The sequence below is a fragment of the Carlito syrichta genome, unplaced genomic scaffold, assembly GCF_000164805.1.
Source record: "Carlito syrichta isolate Samal-C Ts95f unplaced genomic scaffold, Tarsius_syrichta-2.0.1 Scaffold308079, whole genome shotgun sequence".
NCBI lineage: Eukaryota > Metazoa > Chordata > Mammalia > Primates > Tarsiidae > Carlito > Carlito syrichta.
In genome coordinates this window covers 568,312-588,826 of record NW_007252175.1, presented here as the reverse complement: position 1 = coordinate 588,826, position 20,515 = coordinate 568,312, and the positions used below count along the sequence as shown (strand labels likewise).

Here is a 20,515-nt window from a genome sequence, read left to right as displayed (position 1 = left end):
GAGGCGGAAGGATCACCAGAGCCCAGCAGGTCAAGGCTGCGGTGGCCGGGAGCGGCCACTGCACTCCAGTCTGGGCGACAGAGTGAGACTCCAACTCAAAAAATTAAAAAATTAAAAAATTAAAAATAAAAAAAAGAAGTGACTAAGTGTATCAGTGGTCTTCCCAGCATCCAGAAACTACTGCATACAATGGAACCATACAATCCCACCACAGTAATTTGTTAAAAGTATTTACTAGCCAACAAATACCATTTTTAACACTCCTTTTCTCTAGGAGCAAAGATGCTTAAGGAAAGAGATTTTCAAGTTAACCTTATCCTAAAAACTCTATTTTTTTTTAACACATGACTGTCAAAGAAATTTTTCCAAATATACCTCTCTGCGTTTATGTAACACTGATTCCTACAATGTATGAAGCCAGCTGTGTCCCAAGCACTGGACTGGGAGTTCTGCACAACTTAATCCTTACACAAACTTATAATTTGAGTATTATCTCCCTTTTTCCAAACGCTAAAATTATGGCCCAATAAGTTACCTTCTGTGATGCCTGTAATTGAGAAAGCAAAGATTTCAATCCAGATACGCCTGACTCTAGAATCTTCTCACATCGTGCACACCTGAGTATACCCTACTCTAGAGAAGTCTGCTTTCTAATAGGATAGGATATCATAAGTTCCATATGACAGTTAAAGAGACGTGTGAAATTTCTCAAGAGAAAGAGATCGCTTCCAGCTGAAGGAAAACACATCAAGGAAGGCTGCATGGAGGAGGTGGGATTTAAAGTGGACCAAGAAGTTAGAGTGTAGAGAGGCTGACATGGAAGAGGCCACAACCTGAAAAAAGGTTTGGAGGCAGGACAGTGAAAGTCACATGTGGAAAATGGCAGGGGCTTTCTGAGTTGTGTTTGGCTCCAGTCTACCCTGTGGGTGTGCGTTTGTATGTGTGTGAGAAGGGAAGATGTGGAACGGCCACGGAAACCATCTCTAGTGGCATCCTAGCGGCATCTCCTCGTGTGCAGGCTGCCCGCTAACATGCAGTGAACTGTAGCCAACCTGGTCCAGATCAGGAATAGCTGAAGACCGATGGCAGTTTGGGGACCCAGCCATTCTGCATGGCAGGCTCCTCCAAGAAAATTGCCCGAAACCAGGGAAGGAGACACTCCCAGGAAGAACCCACTGTGTCAGCACCCAGCCCATGACAAGAAAAGGTCCCATTTTAGACAAAATTCTTCTGCTAGCCTAGTTGTTCCTTCACAGGTCTCTAACAACATTGGCTAACAGGTGGGTAGAGATGAGACAGGCCATGCACCAAACCTTGCAAAATTAGTCATTTGAGCGGAAGCTTTTTAAAATGCAAAAGACAGTTCATATTTTACAAAACAGTAAGTGCAGAAAGTCCAACAGTTCTCTAAAAAAGAAGAATGCACAAAGAAGCTGGTGGTAACTAGAAATAATAGCAAGTGGGCTCTTTTAAAGTACTGAATCTTTTTTCCTGCCTATTGAATCATGAGGGTAACAAAAATTAAGATTTTTTTTTTTTTAAGAGACAGTGAAAGAGTAAGTTGGGAGAGTGATGAACAGTACATCTTCACACCCAGCTGACATTCATCTAAGGCTTCTAAAAGAAATATGAAGTGTAAAATGGAGTAGACTCATCTATCTTCATTTTTGTGGCAACGATCAACTTGGGCATTGTGTCAGGAATATTAAACTTAAAAATGAGCTACCATGAGAAACACTGTGCTGGTGAGACTAGGCATTCTGTCTGAGAAATGAGCAATCGTTCTTGTAAATTGAACACTTGCCAGCGAGGGAACTATCTTTGAAAATAGATCAGAGAGTCAACCCATCAGTTTGTCTGACTGCTGTAACGGGAAAACTGATTGAGAGTCTCATTAAGCAGAAGCCACAAAGCACTTTCTGAAGTCCCAGCTCCAAAGTACCAAAGAATCTTCTTATCTTCCGGTGACCCCCGCCCCCCCCCGCCAGGGCTCCAGAGGGAATGCTCCAGGATCACACATGTATGGTTTCAGGAATCTTTAATTGTAACAATGTCATTTATGGAGAGCAGGTTATATTCCAGATATTGTAATGAAAAATCAATGAGCATTTTTATATTTAATTTGCATGACTACCTGAAAATAATATATTTTTTCTTCTTTTATTGAAAAGTAAGGCTCAAAAAGACTAAGTAACCTGCCCAAGGATGCTCAGCTAGACAGAGGTGAATCTGTGGTACAAACCAAAATTCCTGTAGCTCCAGGGATCACTCTCTAGATTGTTGTGAAGCAGCACCAGTCCCAGAGCCTTAAAAACGCTCTCTAGGGTCGGTGTGGGAATTAGTTCAGATTTTTCAGGACAGGTCTGTTCAAAGCAGCTGTCCATGAAGCCAACTTAGAATAGAATAGGGACTTTTCACAGCCACTCAAACCCTATCCAATTTCTGTGTTTTAGACCAAGACCATCACACATATAGAGACATTTGCACACATATTTTTAGAATCATATTTGCATATAAATCACCTTGAGGAGTCCAAAGAAGATTAATATTTTTCTGACATCCCTTGAAAATTTAGTCATTTAAATACTTGTGTATTTTTGCTCTAGCATTACAAAACCACTTTGCCGTCTCTAGAAAAAAACACCACCTATTTCACTGTCTGAACTTTTAAGATTTTTCTGTTTAGGAATTGACATTTTTTGTGTGTTCTTACATCCCAATAAGGCCATGGCCCACATGAAATCTACCATTAATTGGACCCATATCTAAAAGCATGGCTTTTTTTAAAAAACCAGAATTTCATGTAGATATAAAGAAGATAGAATTTTGCTTATTATTTTTAATTGCCAGCACTTCTGAATCATTTATCTTTAAGGTGGAGGGTGTAGTTGTGAACTCACAAGTAAGCTTTTAAATACAAAATGTCAAAGTCTTGCCACAATCTAGAGATTCTCCAAAATGTATCCCAGATCTGCATTTTTTTTCCTGTGTGGGACACATTAATAAAGAAAAATGGTCTTTTCTGAAAATGAACTGCTAAAATCTGCAGGGTGGCTGCATCTTAGTGAAGGCTAAACTGTAAAACCGTTTTCATGTCATATAACTGCCATGTGGAAAGGAGAATTAACAGGAAGCAACTAACATTAAGCACACACAGGAATTAAGTAGAGGGTGAATCTCAAATGTATACTTGTTTTAAGTTAAATTATCCACAGAATTATTAAATAAATGACAGCTAGAAAAGGATTCACATGGACAATTGAAAATAACTGTTGGACTTATATGTACCATAATTTTGGATCAAACCAAGAAGTGTAGCAAGCCATACTCATAAAAATCATTTTTCTCCATCTGTTCTGTTATTGAATTATGTATGCAATACTTGCGAATAATCTTGTGTCTCTTTCTGACATGTTAATGCTTACTTTATCTTAATATGCTCATAAATACCAACATGGCAATGAAGAAACTTGGAGGAGATAAGAGTGGCTTCCAAAACAGAATAGTGAACACAGACTAGTGAGCAAATGCATACATTTTATGGGGGGCATAAGTTTTATCAATTGCATCAAGAAATTCAAGAAAGAAGGTTGGCAAGCAAGAAATGAACACCCATTTGGGGAGGCTGTGTAGCATAATAACAAAGTGTGTGGACTTGGTGTCATATAGACCTGAGTTTTGAATTCTGGCCCCACTAGAGTATAATTTTTCTAACCTCTTAAAATGGTTTCTCACCTTCAAAATGTGGCTTATAATTGCCTCTGTATTTAATAATTGCCTCTATATTTGCTATGTGAATTAGCTTTAAGGTTTTTTGTTTGTTTGCTTGCTTGTTTTGTTTTGTTTTGTTTGAGTTGGAGTCTCACTCTGTGGCCCAGGTGGGAGGGTAGTGGCACACTCACGGCCATCCCAGCATCAACCTGCTGGGCTCCGGCGATCCTTCCGCCTCAGTCTTCCAAGAAACCGGAACTACTATTTTTTTTTAACTGTGGAGATGAGGTCTTGCCAAGTTGCCCAGGCTGATCTCAAACCCATGGGCTCAGGCAATCAACTTGCCTCAGCCTCCCAAAGTTCTGGGATTACAGGCTGAGCCACCGAGCCTGGCCAAGATGTATCATCTTAAAAAGCATTGAGTACTGCCTCAGAGCAAGCACTCAATATATAATAGCCATTAATATTGCTTAATGGTCTTCATGAATCAAAGAATCCTAAATTTCCATTAAGATCCCACTGTTCTTTACTACTTTTAACAGTATTTACTAATTACTTAATTTTACCTAATTACTTATTTTTTATGGAAAAGTGTTTGTTTTTTTTCACTTCTAAATGAGAAAGTAATGTAATATTTAAACATGAAAAATACAAATTTAGACACCATCTTTAAAAGTGAAAACATTCTTTCTTAATATTCATCTGCAGTGTAGTCAGCATTTAAGAAATGGTAAGATTATTACCTATTGACTAGATTATATCAAACCAAAAACCATTCCTATATTGCTTTAAAAATTTCTTTTTGCTTGAAAATATCCTGTACATGTTCTCTTTATAACTCCGACTATTCCCTTTACCATGCAACCTGTAACTTTTATTGATAAAGTCATGGAAGTCAGTTTTAAGGGGTACCAGCGTACCTCACCAGAAGATAATCAATATGAAATGACACTGCATTCATACATGAAATCCCGTATTCCTTTTGGAGTCACCCATTCCCGATGTCTCAGCTATTCCACTGTTGCAAATTGCAAATTTGCCAAATATGTGACAAAGCAGTGTTCCTAACACCAGGAGCATTTAAGAAAGCCCCCAATCACTTTTTTATAATGTGCTTTTTAAATGTGTTTGCTTACTTACTTACACCCTTCCTATGCTCTAGGAAGAACTAGTAAAAGCTCTTAAAATATGTTTCAAGCATTGTCTCTGTTTGGCAGGTTGGTTACTGGAATGATATGGATAAATTAGTCCTGATTCAAGACGTACCCACTCTTGGCAATGACACAGCAGCTATTGAAAACAGAACAGTGGTTGTAACCACAATTATGGTAAGTGTTGGTCTATGCTTTATGGTGTTTCGTTTTGTCCACAGGCCATTTTAACTCCCCGGCTATGGTGAACAGGGAGGGTAAAAGCTGAATCTTAGCAGTGGTGACATGGGTGTTCTGATCTACAAAAGTATATTGAGGCTTTGAATAGGTTTGGCCTGAGCTTTGAGTACATTCAGTACTTTTATTTGTATTATCTTTTGTTGCATTGTTGTCCTTAGAAAAATGCTCAGATATTTAAAATCGAGACTGTCAAACTCTAGTTGGAAATGTATGAATGCTAAGATCCCAAAACACAAAACAGTGAACATAACAAAGGTCAACAGCCAATCACATAAAAATATCTCATAGTAAACATATTACTATTGTTATTATGTTTTCAAAAACATGAATGTAAAAATAGTTAATAGTGTTTAAAATTATAATTTTCAAGGAAGTTTAATCATTGGATAATGATCTGCCTTGTCTGTTTATATAATGGAGATATAAATGTAAAGATTTTAATGAGCATGTTTTATATAAGTAAATGCTTTAGAAATAAATTTTGTTTTATTTTCATTTTCAATGTGACAGGATTTTTTTTTGCACCGATTATTTTTCTCATTGACCAGTGAGAAATACACAATATAATTTATTGAACTTCTAGGAATTAAGAAAAAATACAGTTGCTTCATTCATTCAGATCATGAAATGAAAAACACTCTAAATTTTAAAACTGCTTTTTCAAAGAGATTTTCATGAAATTAACTTTTAAATAATAAAATATGTTATATATTTTTCTCTTCTTAAGTTAAACATGCCCTTTAAAATCAGTGCTAGTCAAAGGAGATCAACAATCGGTGGCTTTTTCTATCTAATTTAAAGTTATATACCTTCAACTCACTGTCTCTTTAAGCAAAACATACTTTATATTATTTACAGAAACCCTTACTCTAAATAAAATGAGAATATTTGTGTAATTTAGTTTTTAGCTCATGTCATTTTTGTTTTAGGTTTTTAGTAATGTCAAGTTGTTTCTGAAACTGGCATTGAGGTCAAAGCATGAAAATGCCATAAAGAAACTTTCGTATGTTGCAATTAGTTTTATCTGTGTTACATCACCAGATAGCAGTTTAATGTAATCTGAAAAGCCTTGATTAGAAGTTTATGATTTTAGAATGAAAAGCAACCCACAGCAGTTTTTGTGTCAACCTTCTACTTAATTGTGTAATATTTGCATGGGACTTGAAAAGCAATATATATATATATTTCTTTTCCTAAAAAAGACACAGTAATGGAAAGTCATACTTCAGTACAGTCCTCCTCTTTTCAGCCTCTGATGAAGAATCCTATTTTAAGAAATTGATCAAGAAAGAAAAGAGTTCCACGCTGTTCGACCATTCCTTACTAAGGCTCACGTCTTGTTCTCCACTGTAGTAAATTTAAACTTATTTTTCATGTGGGAATTCTTCTTGGATGACCAAGTCTGGACTACCAGAAAATAACATTTTTTTAAAGTTCTGTGACTTTTCTGAGACACTAGGACAAAAGAAGAATTAATCCTCATCTTTCTCAAGAAAATAAATAGATGTTGAAAAAGAATCACTTAGCAGTTCTGACATATCAATTCCCATATCTCGAAATGGGGTCACTGTACGTAAATGATGGAATAATATCAGAATTATATCACTCCGTTTCCAAGGGTAGATTTTCTATAAGTAAATATCTCTGAATTTGTGTGTTTGTTTTCTGAATATATATGGTTGTTTTCTTTAAAGATTTTTTGGAATTTTGCCTGTTCTGTGTGAAATAAAGTGTTTTAATGTGCATTATAGGTGTAATGTAGAGAGTATCCTTTCCATCCCTGTCATTAAAAGGGCTGGACACATCATTCTTAACACTACCAAAATACTGAATTAATTTTGCAGGCATGGCTAGTTTTCAAGAAGCATGCTATCAAAAAAAATAAGCAAAAGTGACTGAAAAAAAATCCAACTGTTTCCTATATATATAGACAATATTCTGTAAAGTTATCTGTTGTTTGAAAGTGATGCCATCAATATTTTTGCTATCAAATTAATGCAATACCAATATCTGTCTTTTTGTATGAAAATGTAACATTTATATAAATAATACCTCTGGTATTTGCAACTGCATAATCATTCAGTAATTCAAAAAGACATACCAGAATCCTTTCCTGAGCATGTTCTTTGTATTTGTTTTGTTGGAAATGATAGCCCGGGACCTATAACATCCCCACCACCTAATTAATTTGGAAAGAAATCCAATTCCTCGTAGATAAATTAGATGTTGGCATCTGCATGTAATAATCCCCAAATTCTACTGAAAACTCCAGGCACAGATGGAGTTGACTAGACATTTTAATATGTGCAATACAGATATCTAGATACAGAAGAAAGCTGAAAGTGAGCACTGGAATTCATTCATTTTGACTGAAATTGATATGGTGTTGCTGTTCTTCCATTTGTCTTTCCTTTGTGTATGTTGTTATTTACATGTTGATACACTGTAATGATCTATGCTATTGTTAAATAAAATCGATTGAGAAATTCAGTTACTCACAAATATTTATTGAGCGTCCACTATGTACTAGGCACAGTTATAGACCCTGGGGATATATCAGAGAACAAAACAAAAAGGAAATTGTGCACTCAGTGGAACTTACAGTCTACTGAGAGAAAGTAGACAAGAAGCATAATTAATAATTGTATTAGCTACCTTTCTTAAATAAAATGTGGTCGTTTTTCTATATTGAAACTTTTACAGTAGTGTTGCATATCTATAATATGATCATCTTAATAATAAATTGGTTCTACCTAACTATAATCATACTGAATATAACAGCTAAATCTAAATTTAAAAATAATATGGACAATATTATAAATTTTTATCTTTAAGTCTTGTTGGCTAAAAATTGGATAAAATCTGTATAAAAGTCCAAAGCCTAAAACAAACGTATTGATGTAACTTTTTGAATTCAAAGTAACAATTTCTGTAAACAATAAAGGGAAGCCAAATCTGTGTCATGTAGTTTAGACATATACAGCAATTGAGGACAAAACAGTTTCCAGTAAACCTTGAGAGAGGAGAGGGTGGTGTTTTCCTCTGCAATCTTTTTCCTCTAAACTTTCTGGAAAAGGAGAGATAATACAAAGATGTTTCAGGCAAGCCTCTTTTCTTCTGAACCATTTCTATGAAAGTTAAATGATGCTTACTCAACTATGAAGATATTTCTTACCATCTTATGAACATAACAGACCTTTAATTTTTTTTCCATAAAACTAAATTTACTCAATAGAGCATCAGAATTATATAATAAAAACTAGAAGCAATTTTATTGATCACACTTGACCTTCCCAGAGGTTACATTTAGTACTTTTTTTTTGGTAAACACAAGCTCTTACTTAGTTATTCAAGGTCTTGAACTACCAGCCTCAAGAGATTCTCCCTCTTTGGCCTCCCAAAGTGCTGTGATTACAGGCATAAACCACCATACCCAGCCACGTTTTATATGTTTTATGAAACATTTGATACTTTATCTTCTTTATGTAAAACTTTATAGATGGATTACACATATATACATGATATATAAAAACATACACATGCATATTTATACAAAATATATTTTGCATTTCTGTGTATATGTGCATATATAGAGAAAATAAAAATGTATTTATTTTCTTCCTTGTGCCAAATACTCCTTTTCTTTCTCACATACACCTCTCACTGAAAGGCTTATAATTTAATAAGCTTTTAAATAAATTTTTTAGCCAAACCTAAAATTTTGCAGTCTTTAAATTTACTCATTTTTTTTCTGAATTAAATAATATCTTAATCTCCACTTTAAAAAAATTTATCCGTGGGATAAATTATCTCGATCCATTAAAATTCTTTAAAGAAAAGCAAATATCCACACAGAAAAACATTAGTTGATATTGATTGTATTATCTTTAACAGTTCTCAATAGTAATTATAATAAATATATTTGTGATGTTTACAAAATTTTGAAACATTTCTAACAAGCATCTTGTTTCAAAGGTTTCACTTTTGCTAAATACAAGTAATCTAAAAAAAAAATGTCCTTGGTAGGAAAATTATACTTTATTGATTGAAAGTCATTTTAATTCATTTACACAAACATTTTGATAAGATAGCAGCTTTAGACAGAGAATGGTTTCTTTTCTGAAATAGCAGAGCAGATGTAGAACATCAGCCATTATGAAAATTGTCTTAATAAGCTCATAATCACTAAGAAAAAAATGCATTTAAATAACTTCTAAGAGGTTATTGTCCTGCAGAGCACAGCAGTTGATAATGAAAGATGGCAGGTTATATTCTTAAGGCAGAAGTAAAAGTTTGTATTTCACCCCTATGATTCTTCCATTTTTATTCACAACTGAACACTTGAGACTTCACAAGTCTGCTTTGCAAAGACGTCCCATAGTCCCCCTGAATGATTTGCTAGAATGTATTCTTTCTGTTGAAAAGACTTGGCATTTTCTTCCCCCAAAGTAGCCTCCAGACTCTGTAGTATCTACTCAGGGTGCAGTGTCTGAAGAGCTACTTGCAAACAACTTGTCAGATTGAAGAGGAGGAAACGAGGGGGTCAGAAAAGGGTTGAATACTTGCAACTGTTTTGGATTTGACATGAAAGAAAAGGAAAATGCGGCACAGAATTTAAGTAGAGCTGAGCCACCATGGGAGCCTTTGTTCAAGAAGAGTCCAGCCTTCCTCTCCCTTCGTCCTTCCTACCTCCCTGGGTGCGATCCCGTCACTTCTCTTTTGCTGCATGCCTCACTCCTCCTGAACCTCAGTCGCTGTTCATGTCCCTGAATGTGCAAAAGTTCTCGCTAAATTTTAATCCACATCACCAGTAACCTGAAGGTTTTTCTAGCCTTTGTTGGTTTGCTTGGCAGGAAAACAAAGACCAGATGGACCCCTGCTGTCCAAAAGGAAAAGTGAAAAAAGTAAAGAAGGCATTAAATACATGTTTTACTCATAAATTATCTTGACTAAACTTAAAATTTTGCAGTCATTAAATTTACTCATTTTTCTGAATTGAATAATAACATCTTAATGTCCACTTTTAAGAATATGATCCATGGGATAAACCCATTAAGATTCACATGCCGGCTTCAGAAGAGATAACCCAGAACCTGTTAATATTTACTTTCCCTTAGAAGATCTGAATCAGAAGTTCCCATAGAATTACTTTGCAATGATACTTCTATTTAGAAGGCACTGATAGACCAGGATATCTTTATATGTATTTAGTACCTTCCATGTGCCACAAATTACGAGGAGAAATGGAGAGATTTTTATCTACATTCACTAAAAATGCTGAAATGTACTTCTTGAGGCTTGTTTTTTCTCTTGTTAAATCATATGAAATCTCAATTAGCTGCACATATTTTTGATGAATGTAATGATAACTTCAAAATTTTCCAAGTATTTCAAAAGGTAGGCTTAACTCCTGCCTCTGTCAAATGTATGCTATGTGAAATTGAACAACTGACTTAACCTCCCTGAGTTTCATTTTCCCATGTGCAAAATGTGGAATGCCTAACTCAAAGTGTCAGGGTGAAAAGTCAATGAAATGGCACAAAGCGCTTAGCATTGTACCTGAGACAGAAGAAGCACTAAATACGTAAGAGCTACTAATATTTTTACTGCTATATTTTGTTGTCTCCCATACCTTACACTCTTTTTCCCTTATTACAAATAATATACGGTGATTTTTGATCACAAGGGAACAAGGAATATATTTTGGTTTTTTGTCTCCTTACCTCCCAGCAAACTACCTGGCACACAGTGAGTGCTTAGTAAATATTTGATTAAATAATAAGCACGCAGCTTTTATTGAAGCAGATTGTTCACTATACTGTACAATGTAGAAGGAATTTAGCACGTTAGATTCTTATACAGTCTAGAGAAACTTCCACGCAGAAGCTAATACAGTACTATATGTACTTGAGTGCTAAAATTCACGTATGCAAATATTCCAGATGTCTTAGAATTGACTTCCAACCTTAGTACCAAAAAGGAGTCTTATCTAAACTTCTTTAGAGAAACTCTTTATACTTATAGATGATAACCATACAGCCATTTCATTAGAATGATATACATTTTACAAATACATAAAAAGCTCTTGCTCTTTTTGACATAGTCTTCCATATGTTAAGGAGTATTGTAAAAAAAGAAAATGAAAAAAATTAACACATAACTATAAATATTTTAAAAATTAATAATGCTTTGAACAATTAACACATTTTATAACCACATTTATAATTTGCTAAACCCTTTATATTTGCACAATGTTTTCTGTGAACTAATAAATACTCTTCAACTCTCTAAAGAAGAGGCAACTAGTTTCCTTAATTTTATGAGGGGAGGGACTTTCTTTACCCAATTCCAGGGTTAAAATAGTCATCAAATTCAGAAACGTGGGAGACTTTTGGGTCACTTGGCTGTGCCAACCTAAGGCAGATTTTAAAAACAGTACAAGAGCTAATCCTAGACAATTGTCCACTGTAGAATTATTTACAGTGCGTGTCGGAGAAAATATAAAATCATGTGATTTATTCTTTAACTTAATTATTATTAAATTTTTAAAAAGAGTTTCTGCATTTACAAAGTACTTAAAAACAGAATTAGTGTAGACTATGTGACTTATGCAACTAAATCACCTTGCAATCACCTTGCAAGCTGCAAGAACAAGTTCAACTTCTCCAATTACAAATTTGCTGAGGAAATAGAAAACATTTTTATGAGAGATGACTAAACAAATGTTGCAGTACAATTTTATAAAATATAAATTCATGATCTCAGTAATGTTGTAGCCAAAAGTGATCACTCCTTGTCTACAAATGACTGGGAAAGTTGAGATGTGGCCAGGAGTTCTCTGCCTATTGTGTTCACCAGGTCTATCTTTTGCTTGGTGGTTTTAGGTGCCATTCATAAAATCAAATGTTTTTGTTTTTTGATTTTTTTTTTTCTGACATGTCTGTTTACTTCGTGCCTTTAAATTTGGTTCGAGGGATGTGTGCATGTGTGTGTGTGTAGGTGTGTATGCGTTTAACTGAAAATTATCCAGTAATTATGAGCCACTGAAAAACTTTTTCCTTTTATAAAGAGTTTCACAATAATTCTTCACTCTGTTTTCTGTCTCACTTGCTTAGAAAACTCAGTGAGAATATACCATGCAATGTATGCTTATCACAACCAGAGGAAAATCATTAGCTTCCATTCAGGACATATTTTATAATGCAATTGAAATTTATGGAACACAAGCCATATCTAAAGTTAAAATATTAGACAACATTAGGAAAGCAAGTTTAATGCAGATAACTAACTCTATAAGAATTTTAAAGCTATTCATTCTTTTTTTAAAGCTTTTGTGTAGCTTTGTCTGCTCTGAGATAGATATCTTGCTAAACACTTGAGATCAAAGAAAAATGACACAGTCCTTTTCCTGAAGGAAGTCACAGTTGGATGTCACTAAACAAGATGCAGTAGATAGAGACCTGTGACCTTGAATGACTCTTTCATTACGTGAAGTTGACTACAAAATAGTCTTTCATTACATGAGATATTTTGATGCTTCTCTAAACAAGTATTAACAAACATTTCCTATCACAGTCATAGTGCAAGGTGTGTAGTACACCACTCGGTAGAAAATTACAGGTTTTACTTTTAGCATCCAATGGAGAGCAGTTTATTATCTTCTCAGTGTATTTATATATTTATCTGTTTTATTATCGATTTCTAGCTACACAAAATCAGAATGTGTGCCAATACTAAATATTCTTTTTTAAAGAAAGTTGAATTCTGAAACTGGGAAGTTACATAGGGTTTTTCAAGTGTTTTATATAATTTCTCCTTTACAGTTCTACTTCTCTCATTATAGGAATCCCCATATGTTATGTACAAGAAAAATCACGAAATGTTTGAAGGAAATGACAAGTATGAAGGATACTGTGTAGATTTGGCATCTGAAATTGCAAAACACATTGGTATCAAGTATAAAATTGCCATTGTCCCTGACGGAAAGTATGGAGCAAGGGATGCAGACACAAAAATCTGGAATGGGATGGTAGGAGAACTTGTGTATGGGGTAAGCAAATCGATTTATTGAAGAATTTACTTGTATAAACCTGAAACTTCTTTTCCCTTGGGTACATATCAAGGGTTCAACATCTATTCCTTAAAAAAAAAAAAACTTAACAACTATGTCCCCAAAAGCATACGCAGTGTTCAAGTCTCTCTCTATTTCATTAATAATGCAGTTCCTGAACAATAAGAGAAACTGACATTTGATAACTACCAAATCAGGAAGGGAATAAAATATACAATAAGTTGTTCTGTTTTTTAAAGATTGACTTCAGGATCTGTGGTGACTGGTGACAGTTTTCTTAAGCTTGATGCTGCTGTGTGGTAGAACTACAAAACAAATTCATTAGTCATCTGTTACTTAATAATTGTAGGAACAGATCCTCTTCAGCAGTATAAAGTTGGACGTTATTTTAGCTAGTTACTTATGTATCTGTTGTTTGTAATTGTTCGTAAGTATCCTTTAAGTAATTAGGGAAGCAATCGCTACACTACTTTAGCTTTTATAAAATATTCGTCAGTAATGTGAGGGTCTTACAATTCTGCTGAACACAGTCAATTTGAACTTTATGCAATGCCATTGTCTTTTCATGCTAGCATAAATGGCAAAAGACAAAACTGGAATTTATTCCTAAGTGGGCCTCCCATGAAAGCATGTCATACCCTTCCCTTGAGTGTACCAGATATTGAATGTACACATTCGTGGCCAAAGGCAAACACAGCATAGCAGTTTCCTGCCTGAATCAGAACGAGACCAAGACTGGTGTCTTCGGCTACCACTGCAAAATGTCAAAATCAAATATAGGTTTACCACAGGTCAGTGATGGCATGATATTTCAAAAGCCCAGAAACCAGCCCTATAGCTCATAGTAATCTCTGTTCATTGAGTAACCAATAAATGTAGCACACTGAAATATATTCTGAAATCTCCTGAAAGTCAATTTGTTTCATATGCTTCACCTTCAAAACATACTCTAATTAGTCCTCACTAGACACCTTTGAATGAAGAATTACATGGGGAGTCATCTGTCTTCAGAAGAGAGTAAGAACAGAAAACTTGAGAACATAATGGAAGTCCATTGAGGGATTCACTTTCTGAGCCAGAACTGCAATACGATGCTTTCATGATTTCACAAAAATCTTGCTTTTTAGACTATGAAGCAATGAACATTCTTCACAAAGTGCAGTACAGTAGCTAAAACCTCAGCAGAAAGAGAAAACTATTTGACAGTATAAAGCAATTGGTTAGTTTTATATCCATGGGAGAAAATTGCTGACTGCTTAGATGACCCTAAAAGAGAAAAAAAAATGCAGTTTAAAAAATAGCAAAACATATTTCACCGCAGGGTTCATTGACAGTTTTATATTGAGCTTTAAATTCCAACGAAAGGAGGTCTGTAAAGCATTTGTTCTTTGGTTAATATTTTACACTTTGATACAGTAAGCACATTTTAGACATGAACATTATCCAAATTGTTAGAACTACAGTAATTCATTCCCTTCAGAAAACACTCTTAAGTATTTCATCTCAAAAAGCTATACTTAGATTGCCAATTCGTTGTGGATGCATTAATTATGAACCTGAGTTACTTTCTGAGGCATTTATCACACATTTCCTCCATAGTCTCTACCCACTGGGCAGCACAGGCTCACCCATCTGCAAGTGTTCTGACCATGTTTTATTCGAGAGAAGTTATTTAAGTAATGGAAATAAATGACATGAAAAGAGTAGCATAATTAACCCAAAAAAATCCATAATGTACATGTCACATTAACAAAAAGCCCCACTGGGCATGATGGCTCACACCTGTAATCCCAGCACTTTGGGAGGCTGAAGCTAGAGGATCGCCTGAGCCCAGGGATTTGAGACCAGTCTGGGCAACATGACAAGACCTCATTTCTACAATAAATCAAAAAATTAGCCAGGCATAGTGGCACTCACCTGTAGTTCCAGCTACTTGGAAGACTAAAGTGGAAGGATCACCTGAACCCAACAGGTTGAGGCAGCGGTGACTATGAGTGTGCCACTACACTCCAGCCTGGGTGACAGAGACTATAACTAAAAAAAAACTAAAAAACCCCAAAGTCATGTATGGTGGTTCTTCACATCATCATACTCATGCGTCAGGCAGTCTGCAAGTGCTTAAAAACCACCCTGTGGGGACCCAGAAGCACAAAACCTTTCTGATGCTTTCAGATCCTATTTGCTATAACACCTGTGCCCTGCTGCAAGTTCACCCTGATTTCCTGCAGCATGCTGCTTCAGGGCCTTCTCCTGAGCCTCACCATACTTGTGTGTGTATGTGTTTTAATCCAAGGGAATAGATCTCAAAGCACATCCCATGCCCACTAACATCAGAGTTTCCTGTGGTGTAAGCGAAAATGCTGACTCACTCGCTTCAATCCAAAGAGGCTTAAAATCCAAATCTCATCAAGCTCCTGTGGGAGGTATTTATGTACTTAATATTGAGAGTTGCTGAGAGGTAATGAAACAAGGCACATACAATATTCCCAATGTTAGCAGAGAAAGTCCATAAGTGCCCCTTCTCGTTACAGGTTTCTTTCTTGACTGTCACACGTCTCTGTCTTTTCAGAAGTCTCCCTCATCGAACATTGTTGTCAGCAGCTTCATCCAATGGTCCCCTCCTATTGCATCTAGTTTTTGTTCAAGGAACACTTTCATTTCTCTGTATGTGTCTTTCCTTTTAAGGCTTCTTCCCTCACTAGTGGTAACTTGTATAAGTAAACAATTTCATGGAACAATGTAGTACGTGAAAGGTAGCATTTCAAGTAAGTGAAAGGTGCATTCTTCACTTATTCCTGTTGAGACAGGAAGATTCTGTTAACGCGTCATCATGGAATAGACCAAATAAACTATAGAAGAATTATAGGTACAAGAACAAAATGTTTAATATTGTTATGAGGTGACTGAAAACACAAAAGATCATTTTTCTATGGCCACAACAGAACTTAAAACATATGTATTACAATAAAAGACCTTGAACTAAGTTAGGGAGACAAAACAATTGATGATTATGGACAATACTTGCAACATATATGGAAAATAAAGCTTATGTTTTTAATATATTTTAAGGTGCTCACAAATTAGTACATAAAAATGAATATTTGATATGGAATAATGGGAGTAGATTACAAGTAATACATAAAAGAAGTAAAAGTAGCTATTTGTTTTATAAAGGACACAAATTAATACAATGCGATTAACTTTCCATACAGAAAATTGGTGAAGATAAATAAGAATAAAGATAAACAGAGTTTTTCTGAGGTTTAAGGCTGACCATGGTCTTACAAGGTACTGGTGACAGTAGAAATCTGTATTATCTTTCTGGAGAAAAGGTGGGGAAATGATAAGCATTAAAATGTTACAATTTAAAACAGCAATTACATTTCTAAAAATTTACCTTAAATAATTATGATATATGTGAGGAATTGTCTTCAAATATGTTCACAGATGTGTTCAAAGATGTTGATAGCATCACTGTTTTAAATTTTGTAAAACTAAGGGCACAATATGAGTATCCCTTATAAAAACAAAATTTGTTGAGTAAATTTTGACATTTTACATGATAATATATTTGCAACCATTAAAACTTATTTATAATTTGTATTTTAAAATGGAAAAAAGTTCAGCATATTATTTTGAGAAAAGGAATTATAAAATATAATGTTCTGTATTGTTTCAATTTTTAAAAAAAAATTAAAAATACTATTCATAGAACAAAGCCTAGTAGAACATATAGAGAGAAAGAAACAAGATTAGATGATAGAAATAAAGATAGCATTTCCTGATAGCCTGGTTCTCTTTTTAATGTTCTAATTTTTCTATAGCTGGTTCATATATCACTTGTATAGTAAAAACTATATAAATAATAGCAATTATAGAGAAAATAGCAACCTCCAAGCATTGGCTCTGGCTCTTGCCTATGTGGGCCTCTACAGTGTCAGTGAAGTTTATTCCCACTTGAAGGAATATTCAGCCAATACTGTCACCCAAGGGAGAGTGTGACTGCGGGGACCTACCCCAGTCTGCCCTCTGCTTGTCCTTGTATGCAGCAGCTGTTTACAGCGTGGAACCAGGAGCCCGAGGATATACAGGAGTCAATGTAAGAGTGGCAGGCTGCATGCCTAAGCCTGTTTCTGACTCCATTTTGGTGTCAAGTATTTTCCTTTAAAAATAAGTAATAAAAACCCTTTTTCATTTGTAGACTGTGTGACCGTTTAGTTTTTACACCATACTTTATTTGATTTCAGAGGTGGTGTGATTTAATAGAACCAGCCTGGGTTCAAATCCCAGAGTGTGAAACCCTCTTCTCTGAGTCCCAGTTTCATCATCTGGACCACGAAAAACTTAAGATTTATATGAGAATTGAATGAGAGGTCATTTAAAATCTTTAGATAAACATCAGGTCAACACCAGCCACTGAATAACTCAGTTAATACTTATGTTATCTTATGGAGTTTTTTTTTATAAATAATCACAATAATACAATGAAGTAAATGAAGAGAAAAGTGTCCTTAATTTAGAAATACAGGCTCAGGAAAATTGCCGAAAAAAATCACAGGACTCTGACAATGGATGCTGGTGTCATATGATTACAATATGTGAGAATTAAACCTACTGTTTTCCAAAATCTTTTTTAAAAATGAAAGTGGAAAATCAAAAGATGTGAATCACAGGAAACAAATGCCAATTTCCAGATTTTTGTGTGTGTGCTGAATTGGAAAATATTGTCAAACAACGGGTTTTCTTTTATCATACAAACTCAGACTTTATGATCTGGTTTCTCATACCTGGAAAGGAATAAAAATGAAAGAAGTGAAATTTGCAATTCATAATATTAAGGGATGGCCAAGTAATGAATCAGTGGCAATGTTCCAAATGAAACAGAAAAGGCTGTAACACAGCAGCATTCCTGGCCAAGAAATTCAGAAATTCAGCCATATGGAAAGACTATTAGTCTCATCCTCTGCACCGTCCCAGAACCTTAAAGACTAATACAGTATTTTGAGTTCAAGTTATTTTTGCTTACCTACTCTTTCTGTTTTGCATCCTTTTATCTAATTACTAGCACCCTAAAAAAAAGTTTTGATCCATTTAAGTAATATGTTGTTATAAAAACAAATTATTATACATCTTTGTATCAATTACAAGACTTATGCATTGTGTGCACTCTAAAAATAAATCGAATAAAAGCATAACTGGTTAGCTTTAAATGGATCACTCCAGTGCTAATTGCTTCATGAAATCCATTAACCTACATGTTTCCCTGTGTCTTTTCTCTTATAGAAAGCAGAGATTGCTATTGCCCCTCTGACAATCACTTTGGTACGAGAGGAGGTCATTGACTTCTCTAAGCCCTTCATGAGTTTGGGCATATCTATCATGATCAAAAAGCCTCAGAAATCTAAACCAGGAGTGTTTTCCTTCTTGGATCCTCTGGCCTATGAGATCTGGATGTGCATAGTCTTTGCCTACATTGGTGTCAGCGTGGTCTTATTCCTAGTTAGTAGGTTTAGTCCATATGAGTGGCACACAGAAGAGCCAGAGGATGGAAAGGAAGGACCCAGCGACCAGCCTCCCAATGAGTTTGGCATCTTTAACAGCCTCTGGTTTTCCCTGGGTGCTTTTATGCAGCAAGGATGTGACATTTCACCCAGGTTAGTTGCAAACCTCAAGTTCATCAGTTTCACAGTAATTCTAAATGGTATACAGGGTATCTCTCTCTATGTTCTTTTCCTGGAGACAAAGCACTATTGAAATATGGGGGCGGGGAGGACTTGCAATTCCCAAATTAACCTGTCTATTCATAGCATTGTCTTCCAAGTTAGCACAAAACGTGCATACATCATAAAGATGAACTTTCTCAATAGGAAAAAAAAATATGCAACCCATTGGAATTGTCAAAAATCATTTAGTATTAACATTTCAGTCAGTGATTTGACAGATGGAAACTAAAAATCTAAATTGTAGAACAGAAATTCATTTTCATCTCGTCTCCTTTTAAAAAACAAACATGTTTGCTATTATTGCTGTTGCTCATTTTAAAAATTAATATTGGGCTTGATTTTCATCCGTGTAGCTAAGGATGAGTTCTGCCATAGAGTTACCTAAAACCTGAGCCAATGTAGTAGATGTCAGATATACATTGTTTTACATAGCAACACACAAACTAAACAGTAGGCATAAACACAACAATGCAAATAAGATGCTGGTTTGATGGAAATGTGTTTCAGTATCTGTGGAGTCCTGACTGCCTTTCTTTGAATACCACTAAGGTATTAATCAGTTACTATATTCACCAAAAATGCACCTAAACTTTTTCTGCAAGAAAAATACCTGATTTTTCTCATAGAGAAAATAGTTGAAGGCATAAGAAACAAAGTATTGAATCTAATTATTGACTGTATATCAGCATCACGAATATATGCATTTTTTTTCACTTTTTAGAAATGTATGCATCTTCTGAAAGAGGCATATTGGCCATAATGTAGTTTGTGTTTCTCAAGATCCAGGAAAATTATAAATGTATTTAAATTCCAATAACACGGGAATCTGAATTAATAGTTTTCAATGAATGAAATGAAATGAGAAAAAAATCAAAGTAAATTAAGTAATGGTTTTTAAAAGCAAGGATTAAGGAAAAATTAAGTTAAAACGAATAGATGTCACTTTTAATAATAACAAGCAATAAGGCGCATTTTAAAGTTGGAAATGCCATGAAGATATGATATGATTCTTCAAATTGTAAAACAAATGTTTTAAAACAATTTGCCACAAGAATTTTAAGTAATTTGATGGCCACGGTGAGATAAATTATAAATATTCTCTGAATTTTTTATTCATCCCGTTCTTACTTTTGCGATGCATTCACACTCACCCACACATTCTTGACAAAGAGAAAGGATGAAGAGAGAAAATTTTATACCAGTATGTAAAGATGCTTTGGGACATCGTTCACTATCCACTCAGCTCAGATATAAAGTATCAAACAAGTAAACAACATTCTCAGTTATGGTCACTGTGACACCAATCCTGGACCCTCATCGGATCCAGCCTCACTTTAACCTATCAAACCCATTCATCCTAGCAAGGCTTTAACTGAATGTAAAAACAAATTTGCTCCTTCTGCCTCAGTAAGGTATCTATCAACTTGGATCAAATCTAAGACTTCACTCATTGTTCAAACGCACTGCTACTTTAGATACCGGTAAAGAAAAACAATGCTGCCAATTCAACCATTATTTGTGCTTTATCTCTTCAACCATTAACAGCATCCTAATTTCAGAGATGCTAAAATAGGTAGGAGGGAGGGTCTCCATGTATTTAATTAAGTATCCTTCTTCTC

General features: G+C 34.9%; 1 protein-coding gene across 4 annotated transcripts in view; it reads left to right on the top strand.

The window, feature by feature from the left end:
- GRIA4 (glutamate ionotropic receptor AMPA type subunit 4) overlaps positions 1–20,515 on the top strand; it is a 360,991-nt gene that overhangs the window by 292,997 nt on the left and 47,479 nt on the right. For 3 of the 4 annotated variants that reach the window (XM_008064832.2, XM_008064829.2, XM_008064830.2), the window contains exons 9-11: positions 4,929–5,039; positions 12,946–13,152; positions 18,457–18,827. In XM_008064832.2, the coding sequence (XP_008063023.1) occupies positions 4,929–5,039; positions 12,946–13,152; positions 18,457–18,827 (689 nt within the window). Of the gene's footprint in view, positions 1–4,928; positions 5,040–6,351; positions 7,593–12,945; positions 13,153–18,456; positions 18,828–20,515 lie in introns of those variants that run through there. The other variant, XM_008064831.2, reaches the window with a different exon arrangement.